Below are 17964 nucleotides of genomic sequence, written 5' to 3'. Positions count from 1 at the left end.
TTGTTCTTTGCTTCTTCATAATTATTTTAGATCAGGTGGAGGAATTTGTGACAGTAGATTGTCGGGAACATAAAACTTGCTGCTATTCATTTCATCTCGCTCTCAGGCGAAGCAAAAATTGTGTATAATAGTAGCCTGGGTGATATATTTTTTTCGTTGAACGCTACCAATAAGAACAAAGAAGGGCAGTCTAACTGTACTTTTTGTATATTTATCCTAGCCTACATATATGAGATCCCTAACTTTCTCCGCGTTACATAACACAAATCACTAATGAAATCACGTAATCACTGGTTATTCATACGCCCCAGTTGTCCCGCCAGTTCCTTCGATTGCTCATATGTTGCGATCTAAAATATATGAGAATATTACATTGCATTATTTGATAAATCGACTTCTCTTGATTGAAACTCAAATAAATGTGTAGTTTTTTTTCTTTTTCTATATTGACGTTTAGGTAGGTTTATTAAGTTATCTTTATTATTTAGTCTACTGAATGTAATCGCAGTTAACATCGCCACGGGGAATTTAGCGTGCAGACTAGTTCAGCTTTGTCCCTGTAGCCAAGTCAAAGACGATGTGTCGTGGAAGCTAGCGATTCCATAGCTTTGATTTATTTTTTCGTCAATACAATGAAGCACCTGTGTTTGGCAATCAAAGTTTGCCATGTGTTGATCGCATGTCCAGATCGGACACGGCAAACTGTATAACAGGTATCATGAGGTGCGATGTGCGCATTTCACCCGATCTTATTCTGTCTACTTCAACGAGGACAAAATTCACGATCCATGAGTTGAGCAGCACTACGCCATAATCTAGCAGAGCCTGAAGACGCGGCTCAAATCAGGGATAATTTGTTGTCGGTGTGGTGAAGCGACATGTTCTGAATTAGAAAAGGATGTTGTACTCTTACTTCGCCCAATTTAAACAACTATATAGAGAAAATTGTCAATTCTGCAAACACTGCAGCATGTGGCTTCAATACCAGGAAGATAGCATACGCTGTCTGTTTTTCTCTCTTTCAGGAATGACTGAAGTCGCAAATAAAAAAAATAAGATGTTCGTTCGGTCTTGACGTGAACCGCCATGATGATCGTACATTTGGAGAAGAAAATTTCTGAAAGGATTGAAAAGCGCGTGATGACCACCACCCTGTTCTTTATTTGCAAAAATCAGTGTACGTCAGTTTGTGTTTTATTATTTACATTGCATTATTCGATAAATCGACTTCTCTTCATTGAAAATCCAATAAATGTGTAGTTTTTTTCTTTTTCTATATTGACTGTTAGGTAGGCTTATTAAATTAACGTTATTAAGGAAATACATTTTCAACGTCTTATGCTATCGTTTCTACATCAGCGAACAAACTTTTTTTTTCTAGACAGGCCAAATTTACTTCAGGCTAAATCACAGCATCTTATCTTGTTGCTTTAGCTTCTATACACTCCGAACCACTTTTACCACACATTTTAGAAATTATTAATGAGTCGTCGCGCTCAGGGTGCTATTTAGAGCGTTTACACATTTGTGAAACATATTAAAAAAAGTGATCAAGGGCGATCCGTGCTAGAACAAGAACTCAAGGAGTGCGTAATTTGCCAAACTTTGAAGCTTCGGGACCCGCTATAACATACTAGCACTGGTGTTTCGAACAGCACATGTGCGAGTTATTTTCGCGCGCCAACTGCAAGATTTCGTCCCTTGAGTTCCCAGAAACCACGTATTCCCTTGCGAGCTTTGTTGAAGCCTGATTATCTAGCTTTCTTGAGTAGCCCCCCCCCCCCCCCCCGCACGCACACACATCCCATCAGAACTGGAACCTAGGATAATTGCTGACGCTTCTCTGTGTGCTCGGAAACCCAGCAGTGGCTCTAAGCGTGCATCCTTCGAGACTATCTGCGCATTCCATGAAATAGTCATGCATGCCTATTCTGGTGCAAGGGAGGTTGAAATGGGAGAGGTAGTGCGAGAAGGTGATAAGGAGGTGAAAACTGTAGCTGTTTTTGCAAACACGTGGACACAATAGAGGCTTGGTTGGTAGATTCATGTTCCAGTGCCCTACTCTCTCTCAGATCACAGGAAGGCTTTTGTAAACAGCAGCTTTAAGTTCACACCCCTTTGAAGACTTCTCACGAAACGAACGTGCGTAAAGACGGTTTCATTGCAGCCACTGTGTCTGTGCCGCTAACCACACACGCTATTTAGAAGGAGTCATTCTAAAACCACGTGGTGAAGTACAGTGTCCCTGATTGTGGTGCGAAAGGTTGCTCAAAATGTTGTAAATGATCTATTCGTGAAAACGGCAACAGCCTGCACGCACAGTAAAAAATGAAAAAAAAAAACAGGCGCCCGGAAACACTCAAGCGCACATGTTATCGCAAGAACCTGCAACAGCACATAGCCTGTATAACAAATTCAACCAAGAAACACGAAATATCATTGATAAGGCAAAGCATGCACCTGAAATAAATATGTGGAAACTTACAGCGAATTCTTTGGTGCACAGTACTTAAAAAAGTTTAGCCAATGAAACCTATTATCAAATAACATAACCTAATAAAACGTTCATGATAACATTATTCAGCACTTTCAAATTAAATTCTGGGGTTGCACGTGCCCAAAGCACAGTCTGAACCGAGCAAGGGACTCCGGTTAATTTTGACTAGCTGAGGTTGTTAGACTTGCACCATATGGAAGGTACATGTGTGATTTTGCGCCTTTGCAATCTACAATGCAGTCTCGGGACGTTAAAGCAGGCAGTTTGTTGCAGCTTTCCAGCTAATTGGATGGCAGAACTATAAGCTTGTTGCCAGTAAAGTAATGAGCGTAGACGTAGAAAATATATACCGGGTTTTCCAACTATCATGCCCTAAGATATAAAAATATGCAAATGCCATGTAGATGGAGAGAAGCTATATGGTGTTGTTTGCTGTCGTTTCGATATATTGAGATAATTTTTTAAATGCTAATTATTTACATATTTATTCCTAAATCAATAATCAACTTCCCAAATATTGAAATTAGATGACAAGTGTGAGTGAAAAAACCGGAGAGCAACACGAGAACTCCAGACACAGCTTTTAGTTGCTCGATACATGCTTCATAAAAGTCTGTTTGCGAGCGTGGATGAAGCCCGCGAATGCACGCAAAATGCCTCGAGTGGCCAGTAGCGTGGAAATTTTGCCTGTATCCGCTCGCTTCTTTCAAGGTTGGTAAGACACATTTATGTAGGACATACTGAGGGAAACAAGCCAATGTCTGACGTAGAAAATTTTGTAAACAGATAAACTCGAATGTTGGGATATGTATGAGGCATACGTGTAACGATTGCTTGCTGTTGCTGTTATAGGCTACGGAAAAAACAAAATGGTGGCCTTAGAGCTGGAAGCCAACAGCTGCAACGGCCAAATGATCGAACCAATAATTATACAATAAGGTACACTGCTGTCACTGCTAAGGACATCGGGTGGTAAACCGGAAGACAATAATCATTTTCTAGTGGATGACAAGCATAATAAGCAGTAAATACCTTACAAGTTGCTCATGCGCATAACTAACGAATGTATCACTGTATTGTGCAGAGCTTGCGAATAGAAGGACTGCTGGGAACTTCTAGAGCGAATTTCCGCGGTTAGCTGCAAGCACTGACAATGTTTTCGTGAGACGCCATCATGCTCAGCCAGGCGATAGCCACGTGCTCGATTCGACCACCGCGCATGTTTCTGTCATGCTGTCGGCCACCAGAGAATGGATTTGGCAAGCTTGGAGGTCAACGACTTCTTACAATTTCTGTTCTCTCCGATAACTTCGCTACGCTGGAGCGCTGCTTAACCAGAACATTCTCTTACGATAAATAAAAAAGAAAATAGAAGATTGAAAGACCTCGTTATTGTGCGGTCTACGCGCAACAATCGCTCAATGTTCCTATTGTAATTTACAGAAACAATCGAAAAGCTGACCTAATAGCTAGACGATAACAGCGCCAACACGAAGGTGGTCGATCTCTTGTTAATACAAAATGATGCACTATCACCGCTAATGACATGGCTTGTTAACTGGAATAAAAATGTCATTTTCAAGTGCATGGAAACCGCAATAGACATCATATAGTTTACAAGTACCTCGAGGGCGCAGCGTACGAATAAATTGCTGTATAGCTCAATGCGATAACCTTGCTTGAAACATACAGGTTTCATGTCACTATGCATGAATTTTAGGCTCAAAAGACTTTTCGCCTAAAAACTGTTCCTTACGCGCTTATTGAAATATCAACCTCCAAGAGGGGCAAAAGTCATCATGTATGGTTTCGTGGTACGGTAAGAAATAATTACTCCACTTGCTTCGCGATACTCTTGTGCTCTCTTTGGTCGAAGTGAGAGCAGTAAATTCTCAGGCGAGATTTTTTCGCATATATCGTTATCAAATCAGTTTATTATTATTGTTGTTAATTACAGCATATAAACTATACCGGTATATACAGGTATGACGCTGGGATGTAAATCTCTCCTACGCGAGTAATCTTGAGCGTGGTACGCGCGGGCCTCACTTGTAGTGCGCTGTCGTTCAATATAATTATCTCTTTCTGGAATAATGGGCGATAATACAAAAGAGAGTCACGGTGTTGGACGATCAGATTTAGGTATCAACCATCACATACGTCTTCATTTTCTGCGAATTTTCACAGAAGCAACAAAATCTCATCTATCATGTTCCGCTTGCCATTTTAGCCTTCACTAGAGGCCTGAGACCTCTAAGCATTACAAAAGAACCTGACAATTGCCAGGGGGACAAAAAAAATTACGAAACATCTACTTTACACGATTGGGTTAAGTTTCCATGCCGGTGGTTGAGACAAAACGTTACTTTAACTCGACTTTTGTATAGGAGAAGGCAACAAACTAAGACAGCAAGAACAACACAGGGGACATTACTTGAACTTTCAAACTGAAATAAAGAAATGGTAAATTAATGCATATGAAAGTGGATTAAAAAACGACTTGCCGCAGGCGGGGAACGATTCCACTTTTTCGAATTACACGTTCGATACTGCATCGCACGCGTAATACGAAGACGTGGGTACATTCCCCTCATGCTGCAAGTTGTTTCATCCACATTCATCGCAATTAATTTATTATTTCTTAATTTCAATTAGTAAGTACGAGTAATTTCCCTTATGTTGTTCTTGGTGTCTTTGATTGTTGGCTTCGCATGATATGAATAATAAATCTCGTGCCCCTCCGTTAAACCCTTTCTTCTCGTTTTTATATGAGAGTCAGATATAGCAGATTCCTACGGCTCTATTTGCGTCTCACCACACGTTTCATAGCGTGTGCTCTTCACAGTTTATTGTCGACACACTTGGTTGGGAGTTCCCCAAACATGGAGAATTTCAACCATGAGTTTAACATTGTTGGGGTATTCCCTAATAATTAGCTCTCCCACCATCATCTCAATATTAATGGGAAGTTGCTAGCGCTTGAAAACGCAGCATACACTCTTTTGTGTAAACATCCATGCTAGCTGTTCAGTTATAACTGAAAATGAACATCGGCTTACGGCTCAAAGTTGGGAAGGAAAACAGGGGGAAGTCAAGGTTGGACATGCCCTTGGGCAGTGGCTCCACGATCCAGACTATGGAAATTTAGAAATTACAGGATGGAGGAAAAGAGTTAACTGCCTACTCTTTAGGATCACAGAAAGGCATTTGGGAAGGACGGCCAAGCCCTACCATAGAAACAAAGACAGGCAGAGTGACTGTGCTTTTTGCATTTTTATCCGAGCCTATATATTCAGAGCCCCAACTTTCTTTCTCCGCGTGACATAACACAAAGCCCTAATTTATTCAAGTAATCACTTCGATTGCTCATATGTTGAGATCTAAAATTTCTGACAAGGGTGCTCAGGTGTATTGAATGTGAGCGCTGTTAACATCGGCATGCAGTGTTTGACGTGCAGGGTAGTTCAGCCACGTCACTGTACCCAAGTCAAATACCCTGTGTCATGGAGGAAGCTAGTGATTGCATGGCTTTAATTTATCTTTTATTCAATACAATGAAGTTCCTGTGCTTGGCTCATCAAGTTTACCATGTGCTGTGCGTATATCGAGACAGAACATGGCAAAATGTATTGCACGTATCATAAGGAGCGATGCGTGCATTTCAACAGGACAATTCTCTCTCTACTTCAGCCAAGATAGATTCTACGATTCCCGAGTTGAGCAGCGCTACGTGATAAGCAAGAAGAGCCTGAATAAACATGGGTCAAATCAGGCATAGTTTATTGTCGTTGTAGTGAAGCGAGATGAAAATATATCATCCCCCGATTGCGCGCAATTTAAACAATTATATAGGGAAAATTGTCAACACTGCAAACACTGCAGCCTGCCGCTTCGTTATCGGGAAGCTAGTACACGCCACGTTCTTTTTCATTTAGAAACCCCTAAAAGAAATATCACCAAAAGAGGTGCGCATTCAGTTCGGACGTGAAGCGCTTTCATGATCGTCCATTCGAGGATGAAAAGTTTCTTAAAAGATGGAAGAACTCGTCATGATCACACCTTGTTGCAAAGAGCGCAAAATTAAATTACCTGAAGAGAAATTCTATCTTTATTTGGAAATATCCGTGTATGTGAGTTTGTGCTTTATTTATTTTTACGGCATTATTCGATAAATAGATTTCTCTTGAGTGAAAATCCGCCCATTGAGCAAATTTTCTTTTTCCGTATTGACTGTTAGGTACGTTTACGAAATTACCTTTATTACAGAAAAAACCTTGTTAACACCTCATGCTATCGTCTCTAAATCACCGAACAAGCCTTTTTTGTTTCTAGAGTGGCAGTGAAGGCGGTATAAACTTAAACGCAATAACTGTAAACAAACATAATTTCATTACGGCTAAATCACACCATCTAAAAATTGTGCTTTAGCTTGTATATACTCCGAAGCACTTACGACATTTATTTTAGTATTTTTGTATTGTGTTGCCGAGGTCAGTATGCTTGTTGCGAGGTTTACAAAGCGGTAAGCGACTAAGAAAAGTGATGAAGTGCAATTCGTACTAGTGTAGAAGAAGCAATTGAAGACTGGGTAATTTGGGAAACATTGAAACTTCGGGTATTGCTATAAGGTGGTAAAATTCATGTTCTAAACAGGAAGCTTACAAGCTCTGTTCGCGCCCTAGCTGCAAGATTTCGGTACACGAGTTTTTATAAATCACGCTTTTTGTTGAGAGCTTATGTTGAATTCCAATGGCAGATCCAGATCAAGTTTTTCTGCTCTGTATGGAGCAATCCTATTCCAATGGCAGAATGGGAGCGTGGGGTGAGTGTTCCAATGGCAGATTGGGACCAGCCGCTGATCCCGGATTGCTCCGTGGAGCAAAAATATTTGCTCCGCCGAAATCGGCAGATTTGACCGGAAGTCCTCGTGACGTATTTTCTTCACCCGCCTCTGCTTCCTGTCACGGTCACCTGTTTCCGGTCGCGGGCAGCTATGGACGACATGCGAAACGTGGACGCGGCTTCGCGCCGTGCGATTTTGTTCGCGCTCCTAGATAGCTCCGACTCAGACAGTACAATTTCTATGTCGAGCGACGATTCTTCTGACACGGACAGTGAGTGTGACGCTGCTGTGTGCAAACGGGCATTTGATGTGATGTTCAGCCTGCCTGCAAAGAGGCCTAAAGTGATAGGCTTCGTCGAGGACGTCGTTCGGCGATACTCGGACGATGAGGTACTGTACAGCTCTAGGTGGTACTAGTGTGAACAAAAAAAAGCCTTTTTTCTGCAATGTTATGTTGTTCCCAAGTTCCGCAGGCACTTCCGTCTGTCGCGACCTGTAGCGGAGCAACTGATTGCGAGATTTGCTGCTTCGACGGCGTGCCCATCTAGCAGCCACGGCGGAGTGCCCGCAATATCTGCAGAAACTCACGTGCTGACTTTCATATGGTGAGTTTACTTATGTTTACGTACTTGTGCCCATTTCCCGCACTGTTTATTGATTGAAAAAAAGAAAGTTTATTGCCTGATAGCGGAGGTCGCCATCCGGCGCACCCGGGAGCCAAGATATAAACGCGCTGCTTCTTGTCAAGAATGTGTTTACTAGCGTTGTGCGGCGGCTGGAGTGCAGTGGTCTACGTTCCAAGTCTGTCACCATGATGTAACGTAGATTAGGCTGCAGCCCACCCGGGTTATAGCCGCGAAACACTGGCCCCGCTGTAACGAAGCGTCCCGGCCGCTTGCGCTAGACGAATGCCGCTTGGAGTTTGTATCGCAGTTGCTTTTTCTTCATGTATTTTTCACGGTTTGCGTAATCGCGTCTACATTGAAGCAGGGTGGAAATATTGTTAACATGTATACCATTCCTGTAATGTCTCCGCTACTGTTCACAGAAACTGCATAACTGGAATATCAAAAGTTAAAGTGTTTAGCGTCGCAAAGAAAAGTGAAAAGAGCGAACATTCATTCTGGTTTAATAAATTGCATAGCAAAAGCATCGAAATTCAGGCCGGCGTTCTATCATCCCGTGCAAATTCATTTATTTTGCTAAATATTTGCAGGTATGCTGCCAATAAAACAAGCATGAGGGCGGTGGCAAGCCGCTTTGATCTGTCAGAGAGTTCTGTTCACAGAATCCTGATAAGGGTGGCTGACTTTCTCCTCACCATGGGTCCATCTGTTGTGACGTTTCCTTCCAACATGGAAAAACTGTCGAGTGAATTCCAGAAGGTTGGCATTCACCTATTTATAAAAATACTTGTGCTACAGATTGTTTGCACTAGAGTGCAAACATATACATGCATCTCTGCATGTATCAGTGATTACAGCATTGTTTCTCTTTCCACCAGGTGTCTGGAATCCCTGGTGTTGTTGGCTGCCTTGACGGCTCCTATATCAAAATACAATGCCCAGACAACAAGGTCTCTTCCACCTACTGCAACCGGCACCATTACCTTTCAATAACCCTTCAAGCGGTTTGTGACCACAAAAGACGATTTGTTGACACCTGCATTGGAAGCTCCAGCAAAATTCACGATTCTCGAATCTTCAAGCTATCATCACTTTCAAAGAAACTTCCCAAACTGTGCGAGGACAATGCGTACCACCTGCTTGGAGACGCAGCCTATCCCCTCAGGCCGTACCTTCTGACTCCATTCAGAGACTATGGAGCGTTGTCAAAGGCACACATGGATTTCAACAAAAAGTTTTCAGCAACGAGGGTGCTAATAGAAAACAGTTTTAGCAACCTAAAGAAAAGATTCCGTCAACTAATCTACCTTGAGCTCCGCACCGTAGAGTGGCTGAACAAATTTATTATTGCTTGTTGCATACTGCATAACTTATGCATTGAGTGCGGAGATTTGGAGCCAGATGAACCAGATGATGATGTATCACCTCAAGATGTCCAGTGGCATCCACAGTCATGCACCGATGACCTGGATGATACTGCCGAAGAAACTTTGTTGCGCAGACTGGGAGAAATAAAAAGGAGGAAGGTGCTGGAAGCAGTGCTGCAAAAGTAGTAGTGTTGTGCAACAACTAATGAACTCATGAAAATGGCAGATGTGTAAGGAGTGTAATAAATTGCTACATTTGTTGTAATGGCTCCTTGTTATGTATAGTTAGCACTGCATGGGTCAGTGTCTTGGGCCCGGCTGGAGCCCAGAAGTGCCATGTGTCCCGATCTTGGTACAGTTCTGTTCTATCCATTATCCCTTGAGCCTATACGAAGCGAGGTCAAGTTCTCTGTTATTATAAAGAAACTGTCATGCTATTTTTATTGCTTTATTATAATGACATCAGTTTTTAATTTGACAATTTAGGAATCCTTGTTATGCAAAATATGCAAATTTGAACTCTACTTTTGTTTCAGTACTGTACATGTGCACCGTAGGTTTTTCTCTCGTCAGATTGGACTGTGATCTGCTCGTTAGTTCACGTAAATTTGCAGGGAACCCATCTATAGTGATAGAAAAACATACAAGGCTACGAACACGAGGGTTGAGCCACTTAACGTATGAAAACATAATTCAAAAAAGAAATTCACTGTACTATACTAAATACAAATGAATGAGCAGCACAGTGTGCTAGGTAACAGAGCTTTGTAAGTAGAAAAAAATATGAATTTATTGCACATACGTCCCAACCACTGCGACACCAGTGCTAATTAGCTTAGGGTAACCCCAAGACACGTTTGAGCAGTTCCATTTTTTGTTGATGTCGTTCAGCCTTTTCTTTTCTAATTTCTTCTCTGTACTTTTTCTTTTCGTCATGTCGCAACCGTCTCTCTTCTTCACGAGCAGCCTTTTGCTCTTCTTTTAGCTTTTGAAGGCGCTCCATCTCTTCAAAAAAAAGTTTCATTTCTTCCGCTCTTGCGGTTGACCCTCGTGCACTCTTTGCATGAGACAATTTCTTAGAATATGTAGAGCCTTGCGAGGGACTTGGCTGTGATTCCTCCGAACCACTGGCAGGTTCATAAGTGGTGCTGTCTTGAGAACAGAGTGACAGTGATGAGGAGGAGGGGCTGCGTCTCGCCTTTTGCGAAACTATCCCGTGGCTGTCACGTAGCTCTGCTGGTTCCAGGCTGTCGTCAAGCCAGCGAATTTTCTCAACTTCGTCCTCAAAAGGCACTGGTGTTGGAGAGTTCCCCGACTTCGAGTTGTGGTCCACTGCAGTCTTCTTACGCTTCATTACAGTCTTATAGCGTGTGCAGCACTGGTCGGCATTCCTGAGCACTCCAAGGGTTTCCTTGAGTTTGAAAGCAATCATTGACCACATTTCCTTTTTGTTGCGGAATTTTTTCATGGGTCCCACCCGTCGAAAGTATTGCTCATAATAATCTAAAAGTAATTTCGTTTCTCCTACAGTCCACTCACAACCCCGGCCTGCAAACAAGAAAAACATAAATCAGTATGACACTTCCTAGCATAGTATAGCTCCTAGTTTCGTAGTATATTAGAATTTCTAGTTCATAGCAGTTCCAAGACTGCAGCACAAGATTCATCAAAGCACCAACTTACCACGGTTACAACTTTTTGCACCTTGACATTGTCCTGAAAAAAAATAATAGGTATGAAGCACGATTACAAATGAAATTCCGTGCTTAGCAGCCCAACACCATAGCCACCAAGGAACCACAGTGGGTCGATATTAGCATGTTGAGAAATGTAAGCTACATAGTTTAATTCCGCTTGAGGTCTTCAGAAATATACTGCACTCCACTTCATTCACTGACGTATTGTGCATATACTTGGTTGCTTGTGGTTAATGTGCCCCATGCTGCAAGAGTATATTCTTACCTTGACTGGGTGTTAGTGCCACCTCAGAGGTTGAATTTGCCGAGCAAGCACCAGAGGGGTCTGAAATGCATATTTTTCGAAATCGATCTGTGAGGTCCAATTATCATTTCAATTTCTCAACAGCATTATCACGAGTCAATGAAACACTTCCTAAAAACGGCTCATAGCTGCGTCAAAGCTGACAGCTTGCGGTACATACTGTGATACAGCTCTAGGCAGTAACCGTAGTTTCTGCTTACTAAATGCAGCCTACATTATCCCTACCTTGTCAGATAAAGTATGCTCTGTCCCGCAAAATACAGCAGTACAGTGGAAGATGCCAGTGCTGAGCGGCGGCATCACCCTATTGCCTCAACGCCTGACGGTCGCCTTGATGTCATGCTTTTCAGACTTATTCGAACTCTGTAATTCGTAAATAACGAACGTTGAATTGAAATAAAAAAACTGCCCAGTAGGCGATACACGCCACGTCTACACAGAAAACTAATGACCCTTTGCCGATAAACAACTTCAGCGGCAATGCCGCGTTCGTAATCCCTTTGTGTTCACATCTGTTCAGCGCTGAGAGACCGTAATATGAACACGTACCTTGCGTTTCTGGCACTCCAGAAACCATGGAATTCACCAAAGCACTCACTGCTGGGCTGGCATTCAATAACTCAAAGCGGCCGGAGTGATCCATTATTGCGGTGCGTCCAAGGGCTCAAACACGTGCGATTCTCATGCGAAATACCGGAAGAAAAACAAGCGCGTAGAATGCTGGGATGATCCGCATAAGTGGATGGATGCTATAAGCTTCTCCTTTGAATGGGGTGGTAGGTTGCGCTCCCAAGCGCTTGTTCCTCTCTCTATTCTAGCGCCCTCTCACATGATTTTCCTGTACTAAGTGCTCCCGCGGGAGCGCACGCGTTCCATTCGCAGATATGGTGCGAGCAGATGAGAGCGATCTCAGTCGGGGCGACGCGCTCCGTTCGTGATCCGGCCGAGCGCTCGCGATCTACCATTGGAATTCAACATTAGTTGAAGCCTAGTGATCTCCCTTCCTTGAGTAACGCCCCCACTACTCCCCGCACGCACACACGCATCCCATCAGAAGTGGAATGAGAGGATATTTGCTGACACTCCTCTGCCTGCTCAAAACGCACCCGTGGCACTTGGTGTACGCATTCCTGGAAGCTGTCTTTGGATACCGTGAAAATAGGCATGCCTAATCTGGTGCAAGGGAGGCTGAAATGAGAGGGGTAGTGCGAGAAGGTGCTGAGCATGGTGAAAACTGCGGCTCTTTGTTCAAACGCGTGGTCACGATAGAGACTAGGTTGGTAGCTCCATGTTCCAGAGTGCTTTCGAGAAAGGCGAAGTTGTTCAAACAGAAATTCCAGGAACCTTGAAATCTATTTCTCCGTGCGTTGCCCCTTCAGGTGCAGCTTCATGTTCACACGCCTTTGAAGACTTGACAGGAAACGAACGTGGGTAAAGTTGGGGTCAACGCACCCATGGTCTCTGCGTCGCTAACCACGTGTGCTGTTTAGAAGCAGGCATTTTCTAACCACGTGGTGCAACCCGATGTCCCAGATTGTGGGGCGAAAGGTTCTTAAAAAATGTTGTAAATGATCTGTTCGCGAAAATGGCAGCAGCCTGTACACACACACGAGAAAAGGGGAAAAAACAGCAGGGTGCCCGGAAACACTGAAGCGCTAATGTTGTCGCAAGAACCTGACAGCTGTATAACAAATTCAAACCAGACACACGAAATATCATTGATAAGGCAACGGATCTGCGCGTGACAGAAAGATGTGGTAGCTTACAGCAAATTCTTCGCTGCACAGTACTTCAAAAAGATTAGGCAATGAAAGCCATCAGCAAATACCATAACCTAATGAAACATTCGTTATGATATTATCCAGTATACTTCGAAATTAAATGCTGGGGCTGTATGTGTCTAAAGCAGAATCCGAATTTGAAGCGCGCCGTAGTGGGGGACACGGATTAATTTTGAGCAGCTGAGGTACGTACACTTCCACCCAATGCAAGGCACATGCGCAATTTTGCATCTCAACCCCCCACCCCTCGCGCCCCCGGTCAAATTGTTGCGGCCGGAATTTCTTCACGCGACAACGTGTAGTAGCTAAGCAAGAGGCCATCACGGTTTGGCGACGTTTAGTGCATGACCTTTTCTTCCGAGGTGATGCTATCAGGCATATTTGCGGCTAAGTAACTTGACAACAAATTTCTTTGGGTGATTACAGAGTTGATGTATTTCGATGTACACCTATCATGCCTATCTAACACAGGGGCTGAGTCTCGCACAATAATTCGAGTTCTAAAATAAACGAAATTTCTGTTGCCTCTACTGTCCAATGTTTGCGTGTAAATAATGCCCAGGTGGAAAAAATTAATCACTATTTCCTTCCTATAGCGCCTTTATAACATACAATGCAGTTCCGGAACGTTAAAGACGGCAGTTTATTGTAGCTTTCGAGCTGATTGTATGGAATAACCCATATGCTTGCTGCGAATAAAGTAACGCGTGCAGAGAGAGAAAATATACACGGGGTATATGTGACTTCCACGTAGGTAGACAGAACGAAGATGGTGTTGTTTGCTGTCGCTTCCAGGAATTGAAATTATTTCTTTCCTGTCCTCCTAAATACATATTTATTCCTAAATAAATATTCCACTTCTCAAATATTATAGTTAGATGAGGAGTGTGAATGGGAAAATCGTAGAGCTACATCAAAGACTCCCGCTGCAGCTTTATGTTGCTCGATATATGCTACACAGAATTGTTTTTGCGAGCGTGAAAGAAGCCCGCGATTACATTTATTATTATCAGTGCTCCGCTCCAAAAGCCCTTGAAATTCGCCATCGGAAAACTGCTATGGTATCTTTATATTAAAAAAATTTCGGTCTACCGATATTGCCTTTTACGTTCGTTTTGTAATATTGAGTTGATTTGATTGGTAATTTTTCTTTATTATTGAAACTGAAGAACGTTTACCTATGTCGTTGCGTTTTTTCCGGAGCTAAAGCGTGAAATCATTATAAGTTGTTATCACCTAAGTTATCACTCTGAAAATGCGGTTTGTATGGCCTTCCAGTACATTTCAGCAAAGCAACGAAAATGCAGGTTTTTAAGTGAAGCATTTTTTTACATTTCCCTATTTACCAGCTTAGGTTATCAGCTTTGCATCAGTAAATAGTTTACTGTCTTCTCAGAAGCGGAAGGCACAGTACGGCAAGGTCAATACGATATTTCCTGCAAATGAAATAACATATATATATATATATATCATTCTTTAGGGGCCATGGCGCTGCGATGCTGCATTCGAGAAGGCTTCTATGATGGCCGAGGCATCTTCGTTTCGATAAGGGCTAAAGTGGAGATTGCTAAATTTAGATGCACGCTAAATAGCCTCAGATGGTCTAATTATCTCTGAGTTAACACTAAGGCGTACCTCCGAACCTGATTGTGATTTTCGAAAGAATCGGGAACACATATTTTTTTTTATATCTGCACTATTGTGCGAACGTGCGTTTTCCGACACCGTCGATCATGTTGGGCGGACGTTTTCAGCATGTTATCAAAATGTGCATGGCTCCAACAGACTGGCACAAAACATTCAATGGTGTCTGGAGAAGTACAGTGCTCGAAAAATGATTTTGGAATGTGAATTAGAAGTTTCATACGAAAAACAGGCAATAACGAGTGGTGCAGGAAAACGAAGCGCGCACTGCATGCGTAGTTTGTTCCTCGTGCAAAACTCTTCGTCAGAGAAAATATTAGAATCGTAATTTTTTTATATCATAGACATCTTTTTCAATATATTGTATTCGTACAAAACGTTGAAGAAATAGAGCTAGTGAACGTAATCCTGAAATGTAGAGGAAAAGAAGGCTTTACGAAGCACATTTGCGTAATCACACTATGTCGCTTGTCATTTCTATGAGAGTCAAGCAGGCTCCAGTACACGAGATACTGGAACGTGATGACAGTGCAAAAGAGGACACGCTTGTACACGTCCTTTCCGTATTTAGTTTCGTTGTGCCTGTGAGTACAGCGCCAATTACGCAAGATATTACAACCGTTTTATAATTTTGCGAAAGTACAGCGATCGCGAAACGACCAGAACGAAGCAAATTCGCAGGAAACAAAAAGACGCATCCCAATGATACTATACTAAAATGACATTCCTACAGCTAGATTATTTTTTCGATCGGTGGCACTTGTTAAAGAACACATCAATTGAACGAGCGCGTACTGTAAGTGAAGACCATACGTGCCCATTTAAAAATTCATCGCGCAGAAGATATTTGCATCCCAGTGCCTTACCGACGTTTTGAAAAAGTTCCACCGAAGTATTTAAGGCCTTTAGTTGGCCACACATGCCACAACACGATGGCTTTTGCATGTTTGTGTGGGATATATAGCAAGAAACGCGCAAGTAACCTTGGCCATTGCGAAAAATCTGTGCTCCCTCAAACTGTGGTTTCTGAAACAAGGTGTTTGGATTGTGCGATACAGAGGTGGTTGGAGTGATAGCTGTGAACTCTGAACATTACAGTGGTGAATTCGTACCATATGCGCATAAGGTACTTGTAAGGTATATGCAAAGTATTACGCTTGTCATGCATTAGAAAATGAATTCTATTTATTGGTTTTCAAGCCGATGTCCTTAGCAGTTATGGGAGTGAATCGCTTTACATTATTGCTGTTTCGATCATTTGGACGTGGCTGCTTATACTTTCCAGCTCTAATGTTAGCGTTTTATGGTTTCCATAGGTTATAACAGGCACAGCGAGCAACGGTTGCACGTGGCCCACATCCATATCCCAAATTTCGAGTTTACTTGTTTTACATAATAATTCAAGTCAGGCATTGATTTGTTTTGCTCAATATGTCCTACTTAAAAGTGTTTTTCTGACCGTAAAAGTAGTGAGCGAATACATGCAAAATTTCAGTGGCACTGGCCGGTCGAGGGATTTTCTATCTATTCGCGGGCTTGTTTTACGCTCGCAAAAACACTCTTATCTAGCATGTATCGGGCAACATAAAGCTGCATCGGGAGTTTATCATGTTTCTACACGATTTTCTCATTCACCCTTTGTTATCGTATTATAATATATAAGAAATTAATAATTTATTTCAGACAAATTATTTATTTAGGTACTATAGAAAAAAATAATCTGTATATCTAAAAGCGACGGCAAACAACGCCATTTTGGTCCTATCCAGCTACGTTGCATTTACATATACCCCGTTTATATTTTCTCTCTATACGTGTATTACTTTATTCGCAGCTAGCTTATGGCTTATTCCACACAATCAGCTCGAAAGCTGCAATAAACTGCCAGCTTTAACGTTCCGAAACTGCATTGTAGGTTTAAAGATACTGTAGGAAAGAAATAGTTATTTTCTCCACCTAGGCATCTTTTACGCGCAGACATTGCACAGCAGACAACGAAAATCGGTTTTATTCTAGAACAAGAATCATTACATAAGACTCAGCCCTGTATTACATAAGCATGATAGGTGCAAATTGAAATGCATCCGTTCGATAATTACACCCGACAATTTTCCCAGTGAGAATAGTTAGCTAAAGATATCCCTGATGACATCAGCTCAGAAGACACGTTCGTACAATAGACGTCGCCAAACTTTGGTGACACCGTGCGTGGCTATTATGCACGATGTCGCGTGATGACATCCCGGCTGCGGCAATATGAAGTGGGGGTGAAGGGGGGGGGGGGCGATTCAAAATCGCGCATGCGACGCATATTAAGTGGAAGACTAAGAACGGCAGCTGGTCAAGATTAACACGAGTTCCTTGCTCGTTCAAACTGTGCTTTCGGCACGTACAACGCCAGAATTTTTTTTTGGAAGTACGGGATGATATTATAGTGAATGTTTCATTAGGTTATGTTATTTTCCGATGCGTTTCATTGGCTAATCTTGTTGAAGAACTGCGCATCGAAGAATTTCCTATAAGCTTCCACATTTTTATTTCAGGCGCATGCTTTGCCTTATAAATCATATTTTGCGTGTCTCGTTTGAATATCTTATACAGGTTACCTGTTGTGACAGGTTTTTACAATAACCTTTGCCCTTGAGTGTTTCCGGGTACCTGTCCATTTTTTTTTCCTTTTCGCGTGCGTGTGTACAGGCTGCGGCGATTTTCGCGAATAGATCATTTACACCGTTTTAACAACATTTCGCACGACAATCTGGGACATCCGGCTTCGCCACGTGGTTAGAAAATGACTCCTAAACAGCACACATGGGTAACGACACAGAGTCTGGGGGTACGTTGACAAAGGCTTTACACAGGTTTGCTTCTTAATGGGGTGTGAAGCTGAAGCTGCCCTTCACAAAAGCCAATTGACTACAATCTCAATCTCAAAGCTCAATTGACTACAATCAAAACTTGGTGCATCCTGCTCCACATCAGGCGGCAGTTCCCCGTCGAGAAGTGTGGGAGAAAGCTTAAATGATAGCCTGACACGGCACACTGACGCACATGCTTGCCAGGCAAAGTGTGTCGTAACCCGCCGTGGTTGCTAAGTGGCTATGGTGTTGTGCTGCTGAGCACGAGGCTGCGGGATCGAATCCCGGCCACAGCGGCTGCATTTCGATGGAGTCGAAATGCGAAAGCACCCGCGTACTTAGATTTA

At 42.6% G+C, this 17964-nt stretch overlaps 1 protein-coding gene across 1 annotated transcript; it reads left to right on the top strand.

The window, feature by feature from the left end:
- The first annotated feature begins 7580 nt into the window (after window positions 1–7580).
- LOC126524275 (putative nuclease HARBI1) lies at window positions 7581–9598 on the top strand. The gene is made up of 4 exons (XM_072284060.1): window positions 7581–7730; window positions 7806–7945; window positions 8557–8725; window positions 8845–9598. The coding sequence occupies exons 1-4, from the start codon at window positions 7581–7583 to the stop codon at window positions 9517–9519; spliced, it is 1134 nt and encodes a 377-aa protein (XP_072140161.1). The 3' UTR covers window positions 9520–9598.
- Window positions 9599–17964: the final 8366 nt, after the last annotated feature.

Source organism: Dermacentor andersoni, chromosome 8, assembly GCF_023375885.2.
Source record: "Dermacentor andersoni chromosome 8, qqDerAnde1_hic_scaffold, whole genome shotgun sequence".
NCBI classification, from domain to species: Eukaryota; Metazoa; Arthropoda; class Arachnida; order Ixodida; family Ixodidae; genus Dermacentor; species Dermacentor andersoni.
Note: the sequence above shows the minus strand (reverse complement) of the source record. Positions and strands in the feature narration are given on the sequence as shown.

Excerpts from the sequence above, each read along its gene's own strand:
- LOC126524275 (XM_072284060.1), top strand. The coding sequence starts at position 7,581 with ATGTCGAGCGACGATTCTTCTGACACGGACAGTGAGTGTGACGCTGCT. Across the intron at positions 7,946-8,556 it reads CACGTGCTGACTTTCATATG|GTATGCTGCCAATAAAACAA; the intron begins GTGAGTTTACTT and ends AAATATTTGCAG. Across the intron at positions 8,726-8,844 it reads TGTCGAGTGAATTCCAGAAG|GTGTCTGGAATCCCTGGTGT; the intron begins GTTGGCATTCAC and ends TCTTTCCACCAG.